Genomic DNA, 25,971 nt, shown 5'->3' on the forward strand with positions numbered 1-25,971 from the left:
CCCGCAGCCGCCGCCACCGAGCTAGCCAGAGTGCGCAGGGCGGGGCGCGGGCCGCGGGGGAGGAGCCAGCCGGGGTGCGCGGGGCGGGGAGCGGGCCGCGGGGGAGGAGCCAGCCAGGGTGCGCGGGGCGGGGAGCGGGCCGCGGGGGAGGAGCCAGACGGGGCGTGCGGGGCGGGGAGTGGGCGGCGGGGGAGGAGCCAGACGGGGCGTGAGGGGCGGGGCGGGGCGCGGGCCAGGGGGTGGAGCCTTAGGAGCGGCCCAGCTGGACGCCGCCTGGTTTGCTGCGGCTGGTTGCTGCACTCTGCGGCCTCCGCCTGCCATCTGACTGGCCTCTCTCCATTCCTTGTCCCACAGCCCCTTGCCCCTTTGTTCCTCTTCATCACCCCTTGACCATTCGCAGCCCACTCATCTACTAGGCCCCCTAGCTTCCTATTTCTCTGCCTCTTTTGCTCTGGGTCTCTCTATGCAGCCCACCCCACCACCACCACCACCACCACCTTGACCTTTCTAGTCCCCTTCCTCTGACCCTGACCTTGGTGGCACGGAGTGATGAAGTTGTGGGGTGATGGTGGGATGGTCCAGAGCCGACGGCCAAGAAAGAATTCTTGAAGACATCTTTGGTGCAAAAAAGGGATTTTATTAAAGCATAGGGACAGGACCCGTGGGCAGAAGAGCTGCACTGGGGTCATGAGGGGTAACTCTCAGGTTGGGAGGGGATTAGGGATAGAGTAATTCTCTAAGGAATTTTAGAAGAAAGGTTTCCAGGACCTTGAAGGGAGAGCTGTTGCTAGGAAAAGGCCATTCATTACCCTTTATTAAAACCTCAGGCATGAGACCCTTCAGATGTATATCAGGCGGCCCTAAGCTTGGAGCATGATTGCCTACATATATCTTAGGGGAGTTGAGACACAGGAAGTTGCCAAAGGAATTGTTATATGTTAACGTAGGCTTACAGGATCTGTGAGGTTGGGATAATGTTAAACTAAGATTCTCTTTTGCCCCTGGGCAAAATGTCATCATCGAAGTACCTGAACTCCTAGAGGGAGGTCACTCTGCCGGTTTCAAGGACTTGTCAATGGGCTATAGGCAGCGAGGGAATTTAATTTTTATTTGCCTTAGTTTCCCACATTACCATGGCAAGCACTTAAACCCCTTTCCTTTGTTCTTGGGTAGCCAGGAGTGTCTGTGGAATGTCACACATATTCCACCTGGCAGTGGGGGTTGCTGTTAGCCTGTACTTTGCCCTCAGCTTGGACCTGAGCCAGGGGACAGGCTAGCTGGGGGCTCCTCTGGTTGTTAACCAAAAGCCTTCTGGTTCACCAAAGTTGGGTGAGGGTTTGCGAAGGGGTTATGAGGGAGGGAGGAGAGGTGGGGGAGGCTTGGGTTCTGCCAAGGTAGAGGAATGGGCTGCCCTTGGGGCATGGACACCTGCTGATCATGAACCTCCCTCCTCACAGCGCCTGGGGGATGGCCTACAGTTACATCCTTCTTTTCACGGGACACAGAAGAGGGCTTATTACCTGTCTCTGCCTCTCCTTGCTTTCTAGGCTTCATCTTTTAATGCAGTGGAGAGCTCTGTTTCTGGTGCTGTCTCCTCCCTGGCTCCATCCTTTTGGATGCCTGGCTTGTTCATCGCCATATACTAACCCCAGGTCCCCATCACCTCCCCAGCCTGTCTCTGCAGGGTGAGCTCAGTCACCTATGGTTTTGTTCAAAATCCAGACCCCAGTCTCACTCCCAGACTGGTTCTCTTAGCATGCATGAGGCTCGGGCAGGGGGAGTTTGGAAAAGCTTTCAGGTGATTTAATATGCACCCATTTAATGTGTCTGTGTTATGGTCTATTTGGAGCCATCACTAGGTGTTTTGATTCATCTGTACTGATCCTTCACTTATTTACCAGGGTCTGTCCATAGCAGTCTGTATCATTCATTGAATCAGCATTCATTGACTCTATCATCTTCAACAGCCATATATCAATATAGTTATATATTCATTCATTCAATAACTCACATTGAGCACTGTTAAAAAAAAAAGTAATCATGGTACTTGTTAAAGATGGTAAGGAAGACTTAATTCAAGAGAGACTACTGCAGTGGGGGTTTTGCAATAGGGGAGGGAAATCAGGCTCAACTCTGAACACAATAAGGGGTGGGGGAGGCGAGTGGAGATTTATAGCCAAAGAGCAGGGAGGGGGCCAGTGGATGGAAAACGACTGAGTGGAAACGTCCAGGGGGCACCTGGGTGGCTCAACTGATTAGGCATCCAACTCTTGGTTTCAGCTCAGGTCATGATCTTATGGTGAGATGGGGCCCTGTGATGAGTTTCTGAGTCCGGCTCTGCGCTGACGCTGATGGGGCGGAGCTTGCTTGGGATTGGCTCTTTCCCCCACCGCCCCTCCCCCACTCATTTTCTTTCTCCCTCTGTCTCTCAAAAAAAAAAAAAAAAGAAAAAAGAAAAAAAAGAAAAAAAAAAGAAAAAGAAAAGAGATGTCAAAGTTAGAGAGATTCTCTCTGAAGGCAGGCCAAGATATTGAGGGTGGAGAGTGAGGAGTTTGTTTAAATATGCAGGGTGATCAGATATCACGCATGGGGAATTCTTGCTAAAACTGAATTGTACAAGGACATAGATGGAAGTCCAAAGTCGGCCTGGTTGAGGAGAGGGTTCAGAGGAGCGTGACTCAGGTTTGATCAAGGGGAAAGTCTTTGTCAGCCACACACTGTTCTAGGCACCAGGGATGGAGCAGTAAACAAAACAAGTAAATGAATATACAACCTGTCAGGTGATGAGTCCTGGGAGGAAAAACACAACAGGGTAAAGGGGAAATAGGGTGAGGTACCTGGCTGGTTGAGTTGGTAGCTCATGTGAGTCTTGATCTAGGGTTTGCGAGTTTGAGCCCCGTGTTGGGCATAGAGCCTATTAAAAATAATTAAATAAATTAATTAATAAAGGGGGAGAGAGAGTGAGACCGTAGGCAGTAGTTATTACTTATACCTGTCCCAGTCTATATGCTTCATCTATTTACCTAGGTTTACAGTTGGCTATAACAGTTTTCTTTATAGCAATGGCCCAAGTGTCCTGAGACCATGCCAGGTCCAGCACTAAGCACTTTTTTTTTTTTTCAACGTTTACTTATTTTTGGGACAAAGAGAGACAGAGCATGAACGGGGGAGAGGCAGAGAGAGAGGGAGACACAGAATCCGAAACAGGCTCCAGGCCCCGAGCCATCAGCCCAGAGCCCGACGCGGGGCTCGAACTCCCGGACTGCGAGATCGTGACCTGGCTGAAGTCGGAGGCTCAACCGACTGCGCCACCCAGGCGCCCCAAGCACTTTTAAGTGAATAATCACCCGGAATGGTCATAACAGTTCAGAAACCATCCTCCTCATTTCAGGGGTGAGGAAAGTGAGGTTTAAAGAAGTTGTGATTTGCACAAAGTCACAAGGACCAAGAGTGGCAGGTTTAAACCAGAACCCAGGCATTCCAACTGTGGAGACTACTCTTCTTTGCTCTGGCTGCCTCTTCATTGGATGCCAGGTTCTCTCCTGCCTCGGGGTCACAGCCTATGCTGTTCCATCGTCTCCTCTCTACCCAGCTAATTCTTGCTCATCCTTCAGGTCTGCATTTGAACATCCCTTTCTTTCAGGAGTCTCTCACCTCCCCCTGCAAGCCCAGGAGTCTCCTCAGTACCCCCTCATTCTTGTGTTTCTCCCACCAGAGCAACTATCACACAGATTGTAATTAAGTATCTGCTTCCTGTACACTCCCTGGGGGCACCATGTATCTTGCCCATCACTGTGCATCCATGCCCAGCCAAAAGGCTGGCACACAGATATATTAGTAGTCCAGTGAATGAAGGAATATGACATTACCGATAATTTAAAAAATTTAGATGCCTAGCTCTTCGTAGTTATGAAAGGGCTGCCGCACTATTTTCTCCAAGGCTCACCAAAGCCTTGTGACTTTGGCAAGGCAGGAATTCCACTCCCGTTGATAGAGGGGGTAAACCGCGTGAACCCCAGAGAGCTTAAGTGGCCGAACTTCCGCCAGATCCCAAACCCAGTGTTTCGTGCGAGGCAGGGCTGGGCGGTCAGAACTGAATCAACTTGACTTCACCTCTCAGGGAGGCAATGTCTCTGGTAGGGGAGACTTTCAAACAACTCCATAAGAAAGTGGAGAGTGGCAAGTTTAGTTTAAGAGGTTGCTGGGGAAGTCAGAGGCGGTGGCATTTGAAAATGGGCCCTTAAAAGGCGGGCAGAATTTGAGGACTGGCACGGGCAGAAAATCCCAATAGGGATCCGAGCATTCGTAGGTTCCTCCTAGAAAGACCCTTAGAGCCCTGATAACTTCGCCTCAGCTTCTTTAAGAGTGGCTCCGCCCCACTCAGCCACAGCCGCCAATCGAATCCCGACGGCCAATGGTAAGCGAGAGGAGAGCACTTCCGCGCTTCAACCGCACTTTTAAGGGGCGGAGCAGAGGGCGAGAGAGGCGCGACCAGACCTATCACGTGATCCAGCCCATTGGAGAGAGGCCGACGCCGCACGGGGCAGTTCGGCGACGTTCATTGGTCAAAGAAGGATTGGCCCTGCGTGGGGCCACGCCCCCCCGCGGTGTCCTCGAGGTTGGTTGCGCGGGCGCTGGAGAAGGAGACGCTGCCCTTCCGCAGCGATGGGATCCTGGGTGAGTGGCGGCTTTGGTTGAGCCCGCCCGGCGGGCGTCGCGGCAGGGCCTGGGACGGAGGCTTGCAGCTGGCGGGAACCGGGTCTGAGCAAAGGACTGGGTGGGAGCGCAGGTGTCCGGGCTCAACCGGACTAGAAGGGCCCCGGTTGGAATGAGCGGGTACCCGGGCCGTGGGCGTCGCGAGAGGTGGAACGGAAGGTACCAGGTCAGTGAGGAGATGCCCGGGCCTGGAACGTTGCAGGGGCGCGGGAACCCGAACCTGGGCTGGGAAAGCAGGTGCGCCGGCCGAGGTGTCGCCGGTGGGCATCTGGACGACCCTCAAGGATATTCCGGGGGTTGGGTAAGAGGGGAGGGGGCCTGAACTGTGGCTGCGCAGGGTGATAACCAAGATGAAATGAACAGACCCTGAAGAAGGGGATGTTGCTGAGGCCCAGTGTGGGAGTGGCCCGTGCCCAGCGCCCAGCTTGGTCAGACTTGTAAGCTACCTAATGTGGAATGAAGAGAGACTGGGCAGAGGGTGGTTCAGAGGAATGCCTGGGTCCGGGACATTGATGGGGTCAAGGAGGAAAGGCGGGATGCTCAGGCCAGAGTCATTAATGGGGTTGCCCACTTCCAGGGAGGAGGTGCCCCTGCGCAAGATGTGGGCATCCGGGCTGAGGGTGTTGTAAGTGCCACAGTGGCGGTAGAATGAGGATGTTTATGTCCAAGGTTATAGAGTGACTTGTCCAGGTAGGAATGGCATTGGAAATGTGCAAGGGTGGGGAGCATTGCTACAGGCTGTCATAGAGAAGAGGAGGCTTCTCCTGGGTTGTGTCGGGGTGAATAGGGCACAGTTGAGCTGTCTGTGGATCCGTCCCTGGAGCAAAGCAGGCTTGGGGGCCCCTGTTGTCACCTTGCACGTGCGACTCTTCTTCTCCTTTGGGACAGCTGAGGCTGCTCTTGACTTTCCTGCAGGCAAACACCTGGCCTCCCAGGCTTCTCTCACTCCTGGAGCATGTGTTCAGGCTCACTGTTGTTCCTCTTTGTGGGCTCTTCTCGCTTGCGCCCCGAAATCTTTCAGGTGTGGCGTGGAGAGGGAGGTGGCAGTTGTAATGGACGGCTCAGGGGAAACACCATAGCTTTGGGATCCTTTGCAGCTGAGGTCACACCCCAGCTTGGTCAGTTAGCGAGGTCGGTCAGGCCGCTTGCCTCTCATGGCTTCAGTTTTCCCATCATAAGCCATGGGCGTCTGTGAGTGACTAGACTCACAGGCCACCGCTTTCCAGGGAGCGCCTGTTCCAAGCCTGCCCTACGGTAGTAAGCGCTTGGGAAATAGTAGCTGCTGATCCCCCGGTGTTCTGGTGTTTTCGTCTTCCCTGCTCCTAGGTCCAGGCCAGGTTGGGGGAGCGGGGGAAGAGAGGGCTGGTTTGTGATGTTAACCTGGGCCCCGACCTCTGGAGGTTGCATAGCTCCATTTGCAGCTAAGCAAATTGCAGCTAAGCAAATTAAGCCTCGCAGCCTTGACAACATGACCGTTTCCTTGGCCCTAGACTGTGCCCTTGCTTGCCGCCCCCTCATGCACACAGCCGAGTGCCAGAGTTAGACTGGTGGGATCGTCCATCCTTCGTCCATCCTTCCCGCTCACTGGGGATAAACGGTTTCTTGTGCCGTTCCAGTGATTTTGGCTGCCATCCCAGGTTGATGGGGTCTGTCCTGGCCTGTGTATTCCTTCCGCTTGAGGTCCCGGGAGACCTTGAAGGCATCCTTGGTCTTTGTCGGGGGGGGGGGGGGTGGGGAGCACTCTGCAGGATCTTGGAGACTGGGCAAAGTGTGCTTAAGATGCTTATGCTTATTCGCGGGCTTGGGCTGGGGGGGGCGGGGGCGCCCAGGGGGGTCTCAGAAGGCCCCAGGGGAATGTTGCCCCGGTAGTGTGTGGTCCTGCGGCTTCCAGTTCCATGTCAGATTTAGCTAAAGGGTTGTATTGAGCCCAGAGTCTAAAGTTCAGTAGATCTTGGCCCAAGTCCACATTACCCCATACTAGCTGTATGACCATGGACTCCTGACTTAACCACTCTGATCCTCACATTCCTCATTGGAAATTGGCAAAGATGGGGTGGGGGGGGGGCGACTAGCTAGCATCTCCTTCACAGAATTGTAACGATTCAGTGAACTAACATACATACGTAAAGAGCTCAGCACAAAGAACTCAGCACAAAGGGCACACGTCGCGTGTAGGAGCTGTTGTTATTTGAGGAAATACCCTGCTTGTTCTCATAATACAGCCCACAGGAAATAAAAACATTCTTGGCTTTGCGGGAGATGAAAAAGGTATAATGATTCCCAGTCAGGGGCACGACCCTTTGGTGGCTTGACATTTTTGTTTACCCGATGGACCGCGGGGTTTGAAAAGATGGTGAAAGTGTGGCGTAAAGCCCCAGGATTGAGGGTGACTGTCCCATCTCCCAGGCCTTGGGTCCGTTCTTGGGCCAACATGCCAGTGCTGCTGTCCTCTGCTCCTAGGACTCAGGGCGGGCAGAGGGTCTGTGGGGCATTTGCTGGTGGGCGCAGAAGATAGGGGCCCGATTCTGGGCCTGGCATTGCACTGGTAGGCTTTGCCCCCACCTCATCCCGCAGGACACTCTTAGGGGCATTTCGTTGTATTCACGTGAGTATTTCACCGTGTCTAACTTGGTCATTCGTCTCTCAGCTCTGTGGAAGGACCCTCTGGTATGTGCATTTCTGTCTTTCTGAGGCGTGGACGGTGCCCGGGACCCAGCCAGCAGCCAGTTGAAGACGTTCTTCTTGGAAGCTCTTGGACCCGACGGCTCTTGCCCAGGGTGCTGGTCCTGCCATGGCGTTCCGGAGGACCGAGGGCATGTCCGTGATCCAGGCCCTGGCCATGACGGTGGCCGAGATCCCTGTGTTCCTGTACACGACGTTCGGGCAGGTAAAGGTTGGGGCGGGGGGTTTGTGGTCCTGCCTTTACCCCTCTGGTCTCCAAAACACTGAGGCCCTCATCTCAGGGTCCCTAGCATTTGGGAAAGCTTCTCCTCATTGTTGCTACCCCAGGTTTCTGGGGTCTCCTGTTTCAGCACAGCAAGAAGGACTAGGTTAGGAGTCTGGAGCCCCAAGCCCGCTCTTCACCCTAGGGCTGTATGAGCACTTGACCTCAGTTTTTCAGTCTATAAGAGGGGTCAGTGATGCCCTCTCTGCCAACCTCAAATGTCTGTCACTGACCAGGACTTTTGACACTTCCTTAAAGCCACTGCAGCTGTTAGGATCATGACCCGTGGAGTTAGGGACACGTCCTGGACCCCAGATGTGATCTCTGTGGCCTTGTCATTTTGCTGTCCCCAGTTCCCCCTCTTTACATCTCCGTGGTCCACGTTTCAGAAGTCCTGGCCAGGTCCCTCCCCTTGGGGCGACTGCCTCTCTATCATTCCTGGTCAGCAAATAGTCCCTGAGTGCCTGAGGCACCCTCCACCCCTCGGGTGCTCCCCAGAGCAGCTCTGCCTGCCACGGAGCTCTGGGCCCCGCCGCCTCCCTCTCTTCCTGCAGTCTGCGTTCTCCCAGCTACGGTTGACTCCAGGCCTGCGGAAGGTTCTTTTTGCCACAGCCCTGGGGACTGTGGCCCTGGCCCTGGCCGCCCACCAGCTAAAAAGGCGACGGCGGAGGAAGAAGCAGGTCGGCCCGGAGATCGGAGGCGCACATCTGGGCACGGTGCCCCTCCCCATCCTCATGGCCAGGAAGGTGCCGTCGGTGAAGAAAGGTAGGTGTGAGGCAGTGGGGGAGGGCCTGACCTAGAGTCAAGTCCCGGCTGGGCCCCACGTGCGCCGTTGGATCTTGGGCTAGTGACGTCCAGTCTCCAAGCTGATCTCCCCTCGTCTGTGAAGCCGGGATGGCAATAGACCCTTCCCTGAGTCGCCTTAAGGATTTGGTGGGTGATGCGCCCCGGGTGCACATGTCCTGTCGGTGGCGGTTGTTCTTAGTATCTGAGGACCCTTTGGGAGCACCTGGGGGTCCAGAGGGGGCTGGTGGCACGCAGCCCAGGGAGGGAAGTTCCTGGCGTGGGAGCAAGAAGGGCCATGTGCTTTCAGAGCCATATGGTATTCTGTCCCCCCCCCCCCCCTGGTAAAAGTTAAGGTTGACTCTGTATACAGTAAGTTCACCCTCTTTTTTTTGCACGCATTTTTTTTTTTTTTTTTTTTAAGTTTATTAATTTATTTAGAGAGAGAATCCCAAGCAGGCCCTGCGATATCAGTGTGGAGCCTGAGGCTGGGCTCGATTTCCCGAACCGAGAGATTCAGGAGCAGAAACCAAGAGTCAGACGCTTAAACCTGGGTGCCTCTTTAGCATACAATTCTTCACGTAATTTTGTGTGACACCCGTAGCCATGCTCTCAATCCCTACCCGCCATGTCCCTCGCGGTCAGGCCTTCTCCCCTAACCCAGCCCCTGCCTGGTAGCCTCTGAACTGTCTTGTGTGTGCTGCTGTGGCTTTCAAAGCCCTCATGGCCCCTGTTTATCTTGTAACCCAGCAACCCAGCGTTGGCCATGACCTGAGTGTCATGTGGCCCTCTTCTCAAGGCAGGAAGTTCTCACAGGCTCACATCTTGGGAGAAACCTGGCTTAAGAAGCAAAAAAAAAAAAAGAACCCCCCGAGGTGAAAATGATTTTTAATTGTGAATTCTCATCGCAAAAGGGAAGTTTTCCCTTTGCAAGTGGAAAAACGAGTCTTTTGGCTAGTCTAGATTAGGACCTGAGAATTGCTGAGGAGGCTGGGTTTCTGGCTGGCACTGACCCCTGGGAAGCCTGGAGCCGTTTCTGCACCAGCCTCTCGCCTGCCCTGTACCACCACCACCATCTCTGGTGTTATCTTATCACCCCCTCCCTACTTTTCTCACTTAAAATAATTTTTTTGTGTGTGGGGGTGCCTCAGATGGCTTAGTTAAGTGCAGGGCTTCAGCCCAGGTCGTGATCTAATGGCTCATGAGTTTGAGGCCCACATCGGGCTCTGTGCTGACAGCGGGGAGCCTGCTTGGGATCCTCTCCCTCTCTCTCTGCCCCTCCCCCACTCACTTGCATTGTCTCTCCAAATAGATGAACTCTTTTTTTTTTTTTTTAATTTTTATTTTTTAAAGTTTATTTATTTTTGACAGAGACAGAATGTGAGCATGAGCTGGGAGGGGCAGAGAGAGAGGGAGACACAGAATCCAAAGCAGGCACCAGGCTCCGAGCCGTCAGCACAGAGCCCGACGCGGGGCTCGAACCCACCAACCGTGAGATCATGACCTGGGCTGAAGTCGGACGCTTAACCGACTGAGCCACCCAGGCACCCCAAAATAGATAAACTTTTAAAAAAACCTATTAAAAATGTTTTCCCATGTGTGTATTAAAAAAATTTTTTTTTGATGTTCATTTTTTTTTTTAATTTTTTTTTTCAACGTTTTTTATTTATTATTTTTGGGACAGAGAGAGACAGAGCATGAACGGGGGAGGGGCAGAGAGAGAGGGAGACACAGAATCGGAAACAGGCTCCAGGCTCCGAGCCATCAGCCCAGAGCCCGACGCGGGGCTCGAACTCACGGACCGCGAGATCGTGACCTGGCTGAAGTCGGACGCCTAACCGACTGCGCCACCCAGGCGCCCCTTGATGTTCATTTTTGAGAGAGAGAGAGAGAGAGACAGAGTGCAGGAGGGGGAGCGCTAGAGAGAGGGAGACACAGAATCTGAAGCAGGCTCCAGGCTCTGAGCCGACAACACAGAGCCCGACGCAAGTGGGGCTCGAACTCACAAACTGCAAGATTGTGACCTGAGCCAAAGTCAGACGCTCAACCCACTGAGCCACCTAGCTACCCCGGGGCACCCGGGTGGCTCAGTGAGTTGAGCGTCTGACTTTGGCTCAGGTCATGATCTCGGGTTCGTTACTTTGAGCTCCACATCGGACTCACTGCTGTCAGCCTGATAGCACAGAGCCTGCTTCGGATCCTCTGTCTCCCTCTCTTTGCTTCTCCCCCCGCTTGTGCTCCCCGCCTCCCCCCAAAAAAAGTCATTGTCTCAAATTCTTCTTGGAAGGAGAAGAATACCAAATCAGTTAGTCAGCGACACAGGGGAAACTGAGTGAGGAGGAGTTGGGGAAGTTGTCAGCCCTCATTCTCAGACTCACCTGGCAGATCTGGGGCCTTCTGGGCCAGGCCCTGCACTGGGTGACAGGGACATGGCAGTGAGCAGGATGACACGCACGGGTGTAGCACTGTGCTAGGTGCATGCACTAGGCAGCCGTCACCCTGCCTTAGAAGGGTGGGGAGTCCAGGCTCCCAGGTGAGGGAGAGGATCGCCTGGAGGTGGGAATAGCCTGTGCACAGCCTCGGGTCAAAGCCTGCGTGACCCTTGCCCTCCTGTTCCTCACAGGCTACGCCAGCCGGAGGATGCAGAGCCCCAGCAGCAAGAGTAACGACACGCTGAGTGGCATTTCCTCCATCGAGCCCAGCAAGTGCTCGGGCTCCTCCCACAGCCTGGCTTCGGTAACTACCTGGGGGAGGGCACCAGGGGTTCTGGGCTCAGTCCCTGGCACAGAATAGGCTCTAGTTGCTGTCCTCGGGGAGCTTACAGACTGGTGGGAAGACAGGAGAAGAGATTTCGTTCGGTCTCTTCGTTCATTCATTCATTCCTTCGCTCGTCCATCCATGCAGGCTTTCCAAAAAAATTTTTTTTAGTGTTAATTTATTTTAGAGAGAGACAGAGACAGAATGCAAGTGGGTGAGGGGCAGAGAGACAGACAGGGAGACGCAGAATCCGAAGCAGGCTCCAGGCTCCAAGCTGTCAGCACAGAGCCCGACGCGGGGCTCGAACCCACGAACCGTGAGATCATGACCTGAGCTGAAGTCGGACGCTTAACCGACTGAGCCACCCAGGCGCCCCATCCATGCAGGCTTTCAGAGACTGTCACTGATCACTTATTGAGTGCCAGGCATTGGCGAGAGAAAGGTGGATAGGTGCAGAAGAGAGGTTTGTGGTCTTGTGGGGAAGATACTGGTCTATGAACATTCATTCATTCATTCATTCATCCATTCATTCATTCATTCATCAGGCACCAAGCAGGCATTTGTTTTATGCTGGGGACTCTGCTGAGGATATAGAGATCAATGAGATACAGGGTGTATTTTCTCCTGGAGAGTGGCTCTGGGCTCATTTGCTCATCTCTTTACCCATCCATTCAGCAAGCTCTGAGCTGGGCTCTGCCCTGGGGACTCAGGGGTGACCAAGATAATAGCTCTTGGCCTGGAGGAGCCCACGTCCTGGCAGGGCAAGAAATTGTGGCGAGTGCGGGCTCTGCCCCACCCTGTGTGTGGTGGGTGCTCCCTCAGTCTTCCTAGTCCTCCCAGTGCAGAACCCCAGAACAGGGAATGGACCCAGGGTGGCTTTTGTTGGAGGCTGCTGGTTCCCGGGCCGGGCGTTGGCCTCCATTTCCTCCCACTTCTACATCTTGTGTAAGGGGCCGTCAGGGGCTGAGAGTTGGTGGAAGCAGGCCGTGCTGAGGGTTTGGCCGCCGTGCCAGGGGCCGGCTTTGGGGACGGTCTTCGGAGAGGGTGTGCGACGTGATCGGGCGGTGGGAGGGGCTCGGGTCCTACGAAGAGCCTAGGAGGGCCTTACCCCTTGCCCTCGGGTCCTTGTGCTGCTTGGTGCCCAGATGGTAGCAGTGAACTCATCCAGCCCCACGGCTGCGTGCTCAGGACCATGGGATGCCAGAGGGATGGAAGAGTCTGTGACCGCCGGTGACGGCGATGCGGAGAGTCTCTACATGCAGGGTATGGGGCCAAGAGGCCAGCCTTGGGGGCTCTCCTGGAGCAGAGTCAGGGGAAGAATGGTCTCCTCTCGGGAGCCCAGGCTGGGCTCAGAACACTTTTCCGGGTGCCGCTTTGCAACCCCGCTCCTGGACGCCCAAACCCTCATTCAGGGCTGTTCAGCCATTTCTGGACAGGGGGCAGTCTCCAGGAACAAACCTGGTCCGAACGGAGGCCTGTCACCTGAGCCACGGTGGAAAAGTGATCAGGGCCGGGCTCATAGAGTCTTGCCCGTTTTTGTCCTTTGGGGGTCCTCCCGCCTCCTTGGTCTCCTGAGCCCCCTCCCGAGTGACACTGCGTGGGGCCCAGCTGTTCTCCACCACTGAGGTCGGACTCTCGCTTCTCTTCCTGCCCGGGCTCAGGCATGGAGCTGTTCGAGGAGGCTCTACAGAAGTGGGAGCAGGCGCTGAGCGTGGGGCAGAGAGGGGACAGCAGCAGCACCCCCACGCCGGGGGACAGCCTGCGGAACCCCGAGACTGCTTCGGAGGTGCTGTCTGAGGTAGGGGGTCCTCTCCTGTGTCTTTCTGAGCTCCCAGCCGCGGAGGAGGTCGGTGGGGGGTTGGAGCGGCAGCCAGCCGCGGGAGGCAGGGTGGCAGCCTGGCCTTGTGCCAGGCAGGCTGTCGCTTGTCCTGGGTGGGAGTTTCCCCCCCCGACCAGGGTGTCGATCCAGCCAGGTCACATACTCAACGTGACGTGCCTAGCACATGCCCGACGCTTAGGAATTGCCCAGTAATCCATGGTGATGATCACACCCCAGTCCCCACTATGTGAGGAAAAGGGGCATTTTATGAAGGACTGGGGGGAAAAGTAGCCTGCGTTCGATTGAGCGGATCACACAGCCTGTGTCCTGTCTTTTCTTTACATGGTGCGTTTGGCACTGTTAGTATTTCTGTCTTTCTTTTTTTTTTTTTTTTTAATGTTTATTTTTGAGACAGAGACGGAGTGTGAGTGGGGGAGGGGCGGAGAGAGAGAGGGAGACCCAGAATCCGAAACAGGCTCCAGACTCGGAGCTGTCAGCACAGAGCCCGACGCGGGGCTCGAACCCACAAACCGCGAGATCATGACCTGAGCCGAAGTCGGACGCTTCACCGACTGAGCCGCCCAGGTGCCCCAGTCAGTATTTATTTCAGTGTCAGAAAGGAGATAGTAAGAAAGCTAAAATAAAAAATTTTGGCGTAAAGCATAGCAAACACACCTCTTGGGATGGGTGTTTACTGAAGCGTTATCTTGTAACAGTTAAAGACCAGGAAAAAAAAAAAAAAGGAAACTATTTACATGTCAAATCAATAGTGGTCCAGAGCAGGGGCGCCTGGGTGGCTCAGGTCGTGATCTCGCGGTTCATGATTTCGAGCCCTGCGTCCAGCACGGCGCTGACAGCTCGGAGCCCGGAGCCTCCTTTGATCCTGTGTCTCCCTCTCTCTCTCTGCCCCTCTGCTGCTCGCACTCTGTCTTCCTCTCTCAAAAGTAAATCAACGTTAAAAAAAAAAAATTAAAAAGTGGTTTGGAGTACCACGCAGACGTTAAAAGGCTGAGGACGCTCTATATAGGCTGATAGGCTGCTGCCTCCACAATATGTCATTAAGCGAAAAAAGCAAGATGTGGAATGTGTATAGCACGACCTGTGTGTGTCCATGTTGAAAAAGACACATATCCAGGGGCACCTGGGTGGCTCAGTCGGTTAAGCGTCTGACTCTTGGTTTTGGCTCAGGTCATGATCTCATGGTGTCGCGAGTTCGAGCCCCACACTGGGCTCTGTGCTGACAGTGCAGAGCCTGCTTGGGATTCTCTCCCCACCCCCACCCCCCCCACCCCTCTCTCACTCGAGCTGTCTTTGTCTCTCTCAAAATAAATAAATAAACTTAAAAAAAAATTTTTTTAAAGACATATCTATGTACATGTGTGCCAGTTGGTAACTGCTGGTATGCATGTGGATTTTTCCTTTCCTCTGGACAGATAACTCAGGAAATTATTAACTGTGGTCTGTGAGGAGAGGGTCTACAAGGAAAGGGGGGAAAGGGGTTTCATGTCACTTTATCATTTGTCTTTCCTGATTTCAAGCCTTGCTTATGGGGACGGTTTGTATAGGCGATAGGATTGTGGACTGTTTAGTATTTTTTTAATGTTCATTTATTTATTTTGAGAGAGAGAGAGAGAGCATGAGCAGGGGAGGGGCAGAGAGAGAGAGAGAGAGAGAGAGAGAGAGAGAGAATCCCAAGCAGGCTCCGTGCTTCCAGTGTGGAGCCTGATGCAGGGCTCGAACTCATGAACCATGAGAGATCATGACCTGAGCCCAAATCAAGAGTCTGGACCCTTAACCGACCGAGCCACCCAGGCGCCCATGGACTGTTGTTGAGTCTTTGTACTTTTCTGTATTTAAACGACAACAACAACGACAAACCTATGAGCTCCTGTCCTCTGCTGGGGCGAGGACAAAGCGGGGGCTCTTTGGGGAGCAGTCTGACAGTCTCTGGAGGGTCATTCAGGGTCTAGCCAGGAAACGGAAGCAACTTCGGGTGTTAAAAAGGGAGGTTAGCCCAGGGAATTACGCAGGTGGCCCAGGTGAGGGAGGAGCCGAGAGCTTTCCGGCTGGAGGGGGTGTGCCCAGAGCTCAGGAGCCACAGAACCCAGAACCATGGAGGGGGCTTACCAGCAGGGGTCGCCCCATTTGGGCAGGGTGGGGCAGAGATACGGTGTGAGTCAGGACTGGGAGAGGAGTTTCTCTGCCCATTGCCCCACTCCACACCTCCTCCACCTGCACCTTGGTTGGCCATGAGCCAGTTGGCAGGGGAGCCTGGGAAATAGTTTGAAGTATAAGGATGAGGACATGCCTGGCACCGGCTGAAGGTGTGGTGCCCTCTTCTCTAGCTGGGGACATTGGCTCAGAGGCCTGCCACACAAAAGGCGCAGTGTCGCGGGGCACCTGGGTGGCGCAGTTGGTTAAGCGTCCGACTTCAGCCAGGTCACGATCTCTCGGTCCGGGAGTTCGAGCCCCGCGTCGGGCTCTGGGCTGATGGCTCAGAGCCTGGAGCCTGTTTCCGATTCTGTGTCTCCCTCTCTCTCTGCCCCTCCCCCGTTCATGCTCTGTCTCTCTCTGTCCCAAAAATAAATAAACGTTGAAAAAAAAATTTAAAAAAAAAAAAAAAAAAAAAAAGGAGCAGTGTCGCTACAGGAACATCAGAGAAGGTCCCCAGGGGGTGACAAAGCCTCTGGTGCCCAAGGGCACAGCTGCACCGGGTCACCTCTGCCTGTGGCCGCTGATGGACACCTGCAGGACTCTGTCAGGTCGTGGAAGGGAAAGGAGGCAGTTTTAGTTCCAAAATGGTATTGATTGCTAAGACTGCATCTGAACATTCTAGAACTTTCATCGTCTTCTTCCTGAAAGCAATGAAGAATTCCCTAAAGAATAGTGAAAACGATAGGAATGGAAAAGAGTGGGGGGAGAAAACGCCCAGTGTTTGATGCGCAGCTCGTGTTGTGTCACTTGGGCAGAGGCCTTCCTCCTCCCTGCGTGCTGGGGCCCTCGAAGGGATGCCACTGCCAACTGTAGGACCCCGGCGCACAGTAGTTTCTCGAGAAATGATCGTTAGTGTCAGTATTATTGATGCCTATGACCCTTCATCCAGACATAACCACTTGGTATCCTTCCAGGCGGTTTTCTGTGCTAAAGAATTTTTAACAGGTTTCTTAGAATATTATTCGTATCCCATACGATTCATTTCCATCCAGTTCCATTTTGAATTGTATAATTCATTGGCTTTTAGTATATGGAGGGCTGTGTGGTTATCACCACAATGAGCTCTAGAACATTTTCATCATTTCCCCAAGGAATCCCATGTGCTTCGTCAGACCCCCTCCGTCCCTTTGTGCCCCCCAGTCCTAGGCAGCCACTCATCTACTTTTCCTCTCTATAGATTTACCTGTTCTGGACATTTCTATAAACGGGAGTCATGCAATTAGTAGCCTTTATGATTGGCTTTTTTCCTATGGCATATTTTTTTTAAGGTTCACTCTAATAACTTGGATCACTACTTCATTTCTGTTTATTGCTGAGTAATATTCAATTGTATAGATGTACCACATTTTATTTATCCATTCATCCGTTGATGGGTATTTGGGTTTTGGTGGGGTTTTTTTTTTTTTGATGTTTATTTTTGAGAGAGGGAGAGTCAGAGCGTGAGCGGGAGAGGGGCAGAGAGAGAGAGGGAGACACAGAATCCGAAGCAGGCTCCAGGCTCTGAGCTGTCAGCACAGAGCCCGACTCAGGGCTCGAACTTAACCAACCGCGAGATCATGACCTGAGCCAAAGTCGGACGCTCAACAGAGCCGAGCCCCTGGGTTGTTTTTACTCTGTCGCTCTCCGGAGGAACGCTGTTACGACCATTTGTGTGCAGGTTTTTGTGTGAGCACGAGATTTCAACTCCCTTGGGTGTGTACCTAAGAGTGGAGTTGCTGGGTGCTGTGGTAACACTACGTTTGACATTTTGAGGACCCTCCAGCCTGTTTTCCGTAACGTGCCATGTTACGTTCCCATCAGCAGTGTAGGCGGGTTCTGATTTCTCCATGTCCTCACCAACACTCCTTTTTGCGTCTTTCTGGTTCTAGGCCTCCTATTGGGTATGAAATGGTTATCTCATTGTGGTTTTGATTTGCATTTCCCTGGGCTAACAGTGTGCTCATTGGCCATTTGTAGGTCTACGGAGAGATGTCTATTCGGATCCTTTGCTTTATTTTTAATTAGGCTATTTGTCTTTTTTTTTTTTGTTTTTAATTCAGTAATTTTATATATTACTCAGTGCTCATCATGTTAAGGGTACTGTTAATCCCCTTTATCCGTTTCCCTCCCCGCTGCCCTGGCAACCACCAGTTTGTTTCCTGTATTTAAGAGTTTGTTTTTTTGTTTGTCTCTTTTTTTTTGCTTTGTTTCTTAAGTTCCACATATGAGTGAAATCACACGGTGTTCGTTTCTGCCTGACTTATGTCACTTAGCATTATATTTTCTAGATCCATCCACGTGTTGCAAATGGCAAGATTTCATTCTTTTTTATGGCTGAATAATACCCCGTTGTATTTATATACCACATTTCCTTTTTTTTTTTTTTTTTTTTTACGTTTATTTATTATTGAGAGACAGACACAGAGCGTGAGCAGGGGAGGGGTAGAGAGAGGGGGAGACACAGAATCCGAAGCAGGCTCCAAGCTCTGAGCTGTCAGCACAGAGCCCGACACGGGGCTCGAACTCACAAACTGCGAGATCATGACCTGAGCTAAAGTCAGTCGCTCAACCAACTGAGCCACCCAGGCACCCTCGTAGACCACATCTTCTTTATCCATTCACCTGTGGATCGACACTTGGATTTACAATAGCCAACATACGGAAGCAATCCAAGTGTCTACCCATAGATGAATGGTTATATTTTTTTATTATTGACTTGTAAGGGCTCTTCATTCTAGATGCAAGTCCCTCATCGGGGACAGGATCTGCAGATACTTTCTCCCATCCTGGGGATTGTCTTTTCACTTTCTTGATGGCATCCTTTGAAGCACAGAAGTTCTTAATTTCAATGAAGTTCAGCCTATCCTTTTTCTCTTGTCATTTGCGCTTTCGGTGTGACCGTGACGGCAGAGAAACGCTCCCTAACCCGAGGCCGCTTCGCAGAGAGAGAACTGGCAGGCCTCTTCCAGAGCTACAAGGCTCTGCCGGCCACGTTGTGCGGGGTCTGGTCCTCTCGGGGAGTTGGGCCAAGTGGACGGTGGGTCTGAGGTTTCCTGGGCTCTGCTGGGCTCTAGCTGGGCAGGCTGGGCCACTTAACCTCCCTTGAGTTTTCCTCCGTGAATCGGGGTCGTAAGCCCACCTGCCTTCAAGGATGCCGTGAGGCTGAGCAGCGAAGTGCCTGGTTCAGGGTGAGCGCTCAGTGTAAGCAGCCATCTCCGTCATCGCCGTCCTCCTCTGAGCCCTTCCACCTCTGTCCCCAGGCGCCTGAGGCCAGAGCTGGCCCTCGTCTCCTCCCCAGAGTCCGGTTACCTGCAGGTATAGGATCTGGCAGCGTTGGTGGAAAACAGAGCCAGGCCTGCCCGTGCCTGGCCCCTTGGTTGAGAAGCTTCTGGGGTCAAAGGAGTGGTGTTTCTTTCCACATACCAGCCTGGAGGCCAAGGGCAGTGGGGAGGTCACTGAGCCACAGGCTGCTGCCCCTCAGGTGCAGGACGTTCCCGAGCACACGCGGTTAGTAGTAACAGTGGAATTGGGAACTGTGGAATAGTGACTGTATTAGTGTTATTACACATGTATATATATCAGATGTCTTACATGATGAGTATTATATTACAGCTTCCACATTGCGTGCATGTTGTGTATCGTATCACAATGATTGTTACAACAGCCAACACATACTGGTCATTACCACAGGCCAGTCTTGTGTGCAGGGCTTTGCATACCCTCTTTCCTTCAAGTTTTCCCTAAAATTCTGGGAAGTAGGTACTCTCATCTCAGTTGACAGATACAGAAACAGAGGCTTAGAATGAGGAGGTCGTCTACCCGAGGTTACGCCATTTGGAACTGGTGGTGCCGAGGACACAACCCAGGTCTGCTGGGGTCCAGAGCAGCCTTGTTCCGTGCGAAGCCATATAGCTCATTTAAAGTTTCCTAGAGACCACGCTCAAAAGCAAAAGGAAACCGGTAAAAATCACGTGGTAATACATTTTCTGTGGTCTAGTACATCCAAAATATTGTCATCTCAACACGCGATCACCGTGGAACATCATGGAGATGTTTCAGAGGACTTTTGTTCATTCGTTGGTGGGTTTCCGGCACTAAGTGTTTGAAATCCGGCATGTGTTCATACTTACGGCACATCTCCATTGGGACAGGCCACATTTCAAGTCTCAGTCGCTCTGTGTGACTGGCCGGCCACTGTGTTGGGCAGCTCAGGTCTAGATACGTACTCTCGCTGCCGGGCCCCAGAGCCTGCTCCCCTCCCCGCCATCATTGGTGAGGGAAGGGGCTGTTGGCCTGGGGAGTATCAAACTGTTGTTTTTTGTTTTTTTTTTTTTAACATTTATTTATTTTTGAGAGAGAGACAGAGCATGAACGGGGGAGAGGCAGAGAGAGAGGGAGACACATAATTGGAAGCAGGCTCCAGGCTCTGAGCCATCAGCCCAGAGCCCGACCCGGGGCTCGAACCCACGGACCGCGAGATCGTGACCTGGCTGAAGTCGGACACTTAACCGACTGAGCCACCCAGGCGCCCCTCGAACCGTTGTTTTAATTGCAGCCAGAGTCACAGCGAAGGGAGTTTGCAGAGAAGCTGGAGTCTCTGCTGCACCGGGCCTACCACCTGCAGGAGGAGTTCGGGTCCACCTTCCCCTCCGACAGCGTGCTGCTGGACCTTGGTGAGCTGGCCCGGTACGGGCTGGGGTGGGATGGGGTGGGGGCAGGGTGGAGGTGGGAGGTGGCGAGAGACCGGGGTGTGGGCTCCCTCAAAGTCCTCAGAGCCTTTGGACTTCATTTGATCACTGCCTTATTGCATAGATGGGGCAACTGAGGCTTCAAGAGGCAGAGGCATTAGGGTGCCTGGGTGGCTCAGTCCGTTAAGCATCCGACTCTCGATTTTGGCTCAGGTCACGTTCTCTTGAGATCAAGCCCTGCATTGGGCTCTGTGCGGACAGCGCAGAACCTGCTTGGGATTCTCCCTCTCCTTTTTCTTCTGCTGCGCTCGTGTGTGCACGCTCTCTCTAAATAAACCGACTCAAAAGCAAGGTGAAGACTTACTGTGTATATTAAAAAAAAAAAAAGAGGCATTCTTTTTTTAAGTTTTCATTTTTTTATTGAGAACATTGTTTTCCTCCGAGTTTTTATTGAAATTCTAGTTAGCATATAGTGTAATTTTGGTTTTAGGGGTAGAATTTAGTGATTCTTCACTCTTCTATGACACCCAGTGCTCATCACAAGTGCTCTAAAGGTTTTATTTTTAATTTATTTTATTTTTAAAGTTTAATTTTTTACTTAGAGAGAATGTGAGCAGGGAAGGAGCAGAGAGAGAGAAAATCCCAAGCAGGCCCCACACTGTCAGTGCAGAGCCAGCCCGACGTGGATCTTGATCCCACGAACTGTGAGACCATGACCTGAGCCGAAGTCAAGAGCTGGGCGCTCAACTGACTGAGCCACCCAGGTGCCCCTAAAGGTTTCATTTTATTTATTTATTTTTTTCAACGTTTATTTATTTTTGGGACAGAGAGAGACAGAGCATGAACGGGGGAGGGTCAGAGAGAGAGGGAGACACAGAATCGGAAACAGGCTCCAGGCTCCGAGCCATCAGCCCAGAGCCCGACGCGGGGCTCGAACTCACGGACCGCGAGATCGTGACCTGGCTGAAGTCGGACGCTTAACCGACTGCGCCACCCAGGCGCCCCCAGATTTCATTTTAAACTAATCCCCACACCCGACGTAGGGCTTGAACCCTGAGATCAAGAGTCACATGTGCTACTGACTGAACCAGCCAGGTGCCCCGGTGGCCGTCTTTTACACGTAGCAGACAGGAGCAGGGCTTGGTGTGGCCCTGGGAGTCCCTGGCCAGTGTGCTTTGCCCCATCCCCTCGGGAGCAGACCTTCAGGTGTGGATGTTGGCATCTCCCCTGACGGCTGCTCCAGGCTTTTGGTTTGAGCCCTCTTCTGTGGGCACCAGGTAGGCAGAAGGGATGGCTCATGTGGAGATTAGTTGAAAACAGGCGAAAGGGCCAAGGGAAAAGGCGTCTTATTGCCTACTCCTCTGAGGTACAAGTACATGATGTCGCCGAGAGGTCATGAAGATGTTGAGCCAGACGGCCATCATTCTCCTGGTGCCCGCCGTGTGTCAGACCGCACGCAGTGAGCGGGCCCCAGGACCCTTCTCTGGGTGCTGTCAGCCCCGAGGGGGTGTATCAGACTCCCGTGTCCGGCCCCTCAGCTCTGCCAGCGGCGACGCGGGCCTGGCAAGGGCTGGCTACCTCGACATACCCCGCCATGGCCTGTCGCCAAGTGGCTTTGCCTGAGGAGGAACCCTGCCCCCTGTGGCCTCCCCATGTGGCAGAGGAGGCTGGTGGGGCCATTAGGGCCACGGTCTCTGCTTATTTGGGAGACCTTTCCTCAGAGCCCTTGAAGGTCCGGACCCCTGCAGGCCTTGCGTCGGTGGGGCTGGCAATGCCAGGTGGCCCGTGGACTCCCTTGAGCTCTGACCAGTGGCTAAGTTTCAGTTTGTCAGAGGGGGGAGTCTCCTTGCCCGGGGCCGCACAGTACAGCGGAGCCTGCCCGTGCAGAGCTCAGGGGCCATCGGGCCCAGGGTGCGGCTGCGTGGCCCCCTCGGCAGCCTCGTTCTGCGCCTAACCGCGCCCACCTCCAAGGATGGTGTACCGTTGAAAGAAGCCATTCATTTGAGGCCGTGAGCCCAGAATCTTCACGCGCGAGTGTTCAGTAAATAGGAGCTGCGCGGTCAGTAGCGGCATCTGGCCCGGAATCGCGTGTTGGTAGCGGGGCACGTGCGCATTCCAAAAAGCCCGGTGATTTCGGACTCTCAGCTCAGCCCTTCTCTTCCTGCTTTTCCCAGAGAGGACCCTCATGCTCCCCTTGACAGAGGGCTCCCTGCATCTACGGGCGGACGATGAAGACAGCCTGACCTCTGAGGATTCCTTCTTCTCTGCCACAGAGGTGACCTGGCACGGGGTGGATGGGCAGAGAGGGAGGGCGGGGTGGAGTGAAGTCCAGGCCCCTGTGTGAACTCTCACCGTGAGCACTGGGTCACAGGAAAGCGAAGGCATTTCCTCTGACAGGGGCGGAACTTGGCCGTTACCAAGCCCGGCTCCCTGGGGACTCCACGCACTTGCTGGGGACAGGGGAGCCTGCGAAGCCGGGGTCATAGGTCCTGTGGGTGAGGGCAGGGGTCTCCACCCCCATGGCTCCAGCCCACACTGACCTCTCCCTTCTTAGACTGCATGCCTGTTGCTTGGCGTTAGTCTCCTGTCACGGCCACACGTGTCAGGCCCAGCTGTCCTGCCCGAGGGGGGGTGGGGGGGTGGTGAGAGTGTGGGCACCTGTCCAGCAGATGGTCCCTTTGGGAAGGGCTCCTGGAGATGCGGATGCTGAGGACTGAAATCTAGGCCTCTGGCCTCTTGGCTCATTGTTCCCTCTGGCATCCCCTCTGAGATGTTGGCCCTCGGGTGTCCCCTGGGCAGGCACCCTCACCCGCTGGGATGCGGTCGACAGAGGCTTTGACGTGACCTTCCTCTTCCTGCACACCCTCCCCCCAGCTCTTTGAGTCCCTGCAGGTGGGAGATTACTCAATCCCGCTGTCCAGGCCGGCCGCCGCTTACGAGGAGGCCTTGCAACTGGTGAGGGAGGGGAAGGTGCCCTGCCGGACCCTCAGGTGAGCGTGTGCGGAAGGAGGCGGGGGGTCGGGGGGGGGCGGGTGGGTGCGCCCTGTCCCCCTCGGAGGCCGGAGAAGCCAGCCAGCAGTGCTTGGTGAGGACTCAGCTGGACAGGCTGGCCGAGGGCCACGGTGCTCCTGACCCGGACGCGGGGGGCTGAGGACGGCCTTAGGTTCCGAGACAGACGGGCCCGAAACTAGCAACCACAGACCCGTGTAATTAGTGAGTTAACCATGGTTTCTACTTCCGCGAAGTTGTCAGAGGGCTCTAGCCATTCTGTTAGTGGGCACTCTCTCTGAGCCCTGTGTCCCAAAGGAATCCGTCCTGGCAGCGGCCCCGAGGCCGGGCTCTGGGGACAGACAGACCCGATCCTTGCGGGGTTCTGTCCCTTTGTCGTGCGTAGGACAGGTTGCCTGACCTCTCTTGGCCTCAGTTTTCTTATCTGTGGCACAATTCGGTTTCTTGTTCATCTTAAATTAGATGAACTTAAACCGGAACTCGGAACTTGACTTTTGGCCGTGACTCCAGATTTAAGCATGTGCATTTGAAGTTCACTGACTGAGGGGCACCTGGGGACTCAGTTGGTTAAGCTTCCGTCTCTTGATTTCGGCTCACTGTTCGTGAGTTCGAATCCCCTGCTTGGGATTGTCTCTCCCTCACTCTCCGCCCCTTCCCTGTGCTTGTGCACGTGTGCATACACACGCTGTCTCTCTCTCTCTTTTTCTCTCTCTGTCTCTCAAAATAAATAAACTTTAAAAAGTTCACTGACCGAACATGGCTGGAAAGCCTGGTTGAAGCCTTAGTGAGGTGCATGAGGGTAGCCAGAATGGGCGGGAGCCCCCTGTCCTGGCACTCTGCCAGCTGGGACCTGCTTGGCCATTCCAGTCCCCTGCCAGTGAGGGTCCTTTGCTGGCTGGGGCCTGAAGGAGGCCGAGGTCGGCCCGACTCCCAGTGTCCAGACCGGCCAGCTGTACTCAGTGCTCCTGAGGACATGTCCTCAGAGACCAGCTAGTCAGCCTCTTCCTTTGGTTTGGGGGCAGCCGAGCCCTAGAGGAGGGCAGGCACTTGGCCAAAGTCACGCTGCCTGGCTGAGGCGGGGCCACGCGCGGCTCCACCCCGACCCCACAGGGGCGTCGCTGGACGGGGCCCAGGGGGTGTGACTGTGTGTGCTTCCCCACAGGACTGAGCTGCTGGGCTGCTACAGTGACCAGGACTTTCTGGCCAAGCTGCATTGTGTGCGGCAAGCCTTCGAGGTGGGTGTCGGGGACGCCTGGGGAGGACGAAGCCGGGGCTGGGGACAGTCAGGCAGGTCTGCCAGGCCTGCTCCCGCCCCTGGCTCCTCTGCACAGACAGAGTCACCTGCCTGGCCCATTATACTGACCTCTCCGCCAGCTTTGGGGGACTGCCAGCCCGACGGCTCGCTCCCCTCCGTTCCTCATTCCTTAGGGTCTTCTGGAAGACAAGAGCAACCAGCTTTTCTTTGGGGAGGTTGGCCGGCAGATGGTGACGGGCCTGATGACCAAGGCCGAGAAGGTAGTTTTTTTCAGGTTTTCTTCTCACCTTGTCTTTTTTATTTTTATTTTTTATTTATTTATTTATTTATTTTTAATTTTTTTTTTTCAACGTTTATTTATTTTTTTGGGACAGAGAGAGACAGAGCATGAACGGGGGAGGGGCAGAGAGAGAGGGAGACACAGAATCGGAAACAGGCTCCAGGCTCTGAGCCATCAGCCCAGAGCCCGACGTGGGGCTCGAACTCCCGGACCGCGAGATCGTGACCTGGCTGAAGTCGGAGGCTTAACCGACTGCGCCACCCAGGCGCCCCTGTTTTTATTTTTGTAACTTTTATTTGGTTCTGTTAAAAAAAAAAAAAAAAACCTAATCTGAAATCAAGCTGAGGAACTTTGACTTCATCCTGAAAGCTCTAGGGGAGTTTCCTGGAAAAGGCTTAGGGGGGTTTCCTGGGCTAATTTTTTTTTTTTTTAATGTTTTTTTTTTTTTTTGAGACAGAGCGAGAGCACACATGCACGTGAGCTGGGGAGGGGTGTGTGGGGGAATTGCAGAAGATCCAAAGCAGGCTCTGAGCTGACAGCAGCGAGCCTGACGCGGGGCTCGAACCCACAAACCGCGAGATCATGACGTGAGCCGAAGTCAGACGCGTAAGCGACGAAGCCACCCAGGCGCCCCTCCTGTACTAATTTTTAAAAATATGGACCTGTCTTGCTTTAAAACAAAATTTTTTTTTAATGTTTATTTAATTTTTGAGAGAGACAGAGAGCAAGCAGGGGAGGAGTAGAGAGAGAGGGAGACACAGAATTGGAAGCAGGCTCCAGGTTCTGAGCTGTCAGCACAGAGCCTGACACGGGGCTCGAACTCACAGACCACGAGATCGTGACCTGAGCTAAAGTCGGCCGCTTAACCGATTGAGCCCCCCCAGGCGCCCCAAAGATCTGTCTTGCTTTTTACCTGATGATACCATCACGCGGTTTTACACAATTTAGTGACTCTAAAATGCAAACCATCATCGGTCTCCGTGAGCCCCACCTGCCAGAGCCCGAGGTGTTTCTCCTGCTCGGTTTCATGGACTGGATAACCCTTGGACATGGTTGTTTAATTTCCAAAGCGCCCTGCAAACTGTTGGGCAGCTTTATTGTGTTGTGTAAGAGCGTATCTTGTCTATCTGTCCATGTCAGCAGGTATGGTTACTTTTACTGATTGCGCAGTAGTCCGTCGGGAGGGCTGACTGTGGTTCGGCTGGTGCTCCAGTGGGTGGACGTTACGGTTGTGTCTGACGTTCCCCCGTCACACTGCTGTTCTAGTCTGTCTGTTCCGGACCTCTTTAGGTACCTTTGGTTTTCCGTGGGGCAAAACCCAGATGTGGCAATCCCGTGTCTTGGGCCCAGTTAGAAGGGCTTCTCGGTTTGCTGTCTGAAATGCCTCAACAACTTAATGACCGAAGCTCCTGCCAGCTGTGTAACAGTGCGTCTCCTTACGTCTTGGCCGATGCTGGGTCTCAGTGATCCTTTTAATCTGTTGTATCCATTCCTTCACATTTCTTCATTAATAAGGTTGCCTGAGTT

At 53.7% G+C, this 25,971-nt stretch overlaps 1 protein-coding gene across 2 annotated transcripts in view; it reads left to right on the top strand.

The window, feature by feature from the left end:
* The first annotated feature begins 4,573 nt into the window (after positions 1–4,573).
* MIGA2 (mitoguardin 2) overlaps positions 4,574–25,971 on the top strand; it is a 28,237-nt gene continuing 6,839 nt past the window's right edge. Inside the window, exons 1-11 of one of the 2 annotated variants that reach the window (XM_040482603.1) lie at positions 4,574–4,677; positions 7,364–7,603; positions 8,215–8,425; positions 11,067–11,179; positions 12,334–12,463; positions 12,862–12,998; positions 19,768–19,885; positions 22,075–22,175; positions 22,775–22,890; positions 24,072–24,144; positions 24,338–24,424. In XM_040482603.1, the coding sequence (XP_040338537.1) occupies positions 7,508–7,603; positions 8,215–8,425; positions 11,067–11,179; positions 12,334–12,463; positions 12,862–12,998; positions 19,768–19,885; positions 22,075–22,175; positions 22,775–22,890; positions 24,072–24,144; positions 24,338–24,424 (1,182 nt within the window). In that variant the 5' untranslated portion in view covers positions 4,574–4,677; positions 7,364–7,507. The remainder of the gene's footprint in view (positions 4,678–7,363; positions 7,604–8,214; positions 8,426–11,066; positions 11,180–12,333; positions 12,464–12,861; positions 12,999–19,767; positions 19,886–22,074; positions 22,176–22,774; positions 22,891–24,071; positions 24,145–24,337; positions 24,425–25,971) is intronic. The other variant, XM_040482604.1, reaches the window with a different exon arrangement.

The sequence above is a fragment of the Herpailurus yagouaroundi genome, unplaced genomic scaffold (assembly GCF_014898765.1).
Source record: "Herpailurus yagouaroundi ecotype Mexico unplaced genomic scaffold, PumYag 160, whole genome shotgun sequence".
NCBI classification, from domain to species: domain Eukaryota; kingdom Metazoa; phylum Chordata; class Mammalia; order Carnivora; family Felidae; genus Herpailurus; species Herpailurus yagouaroundi.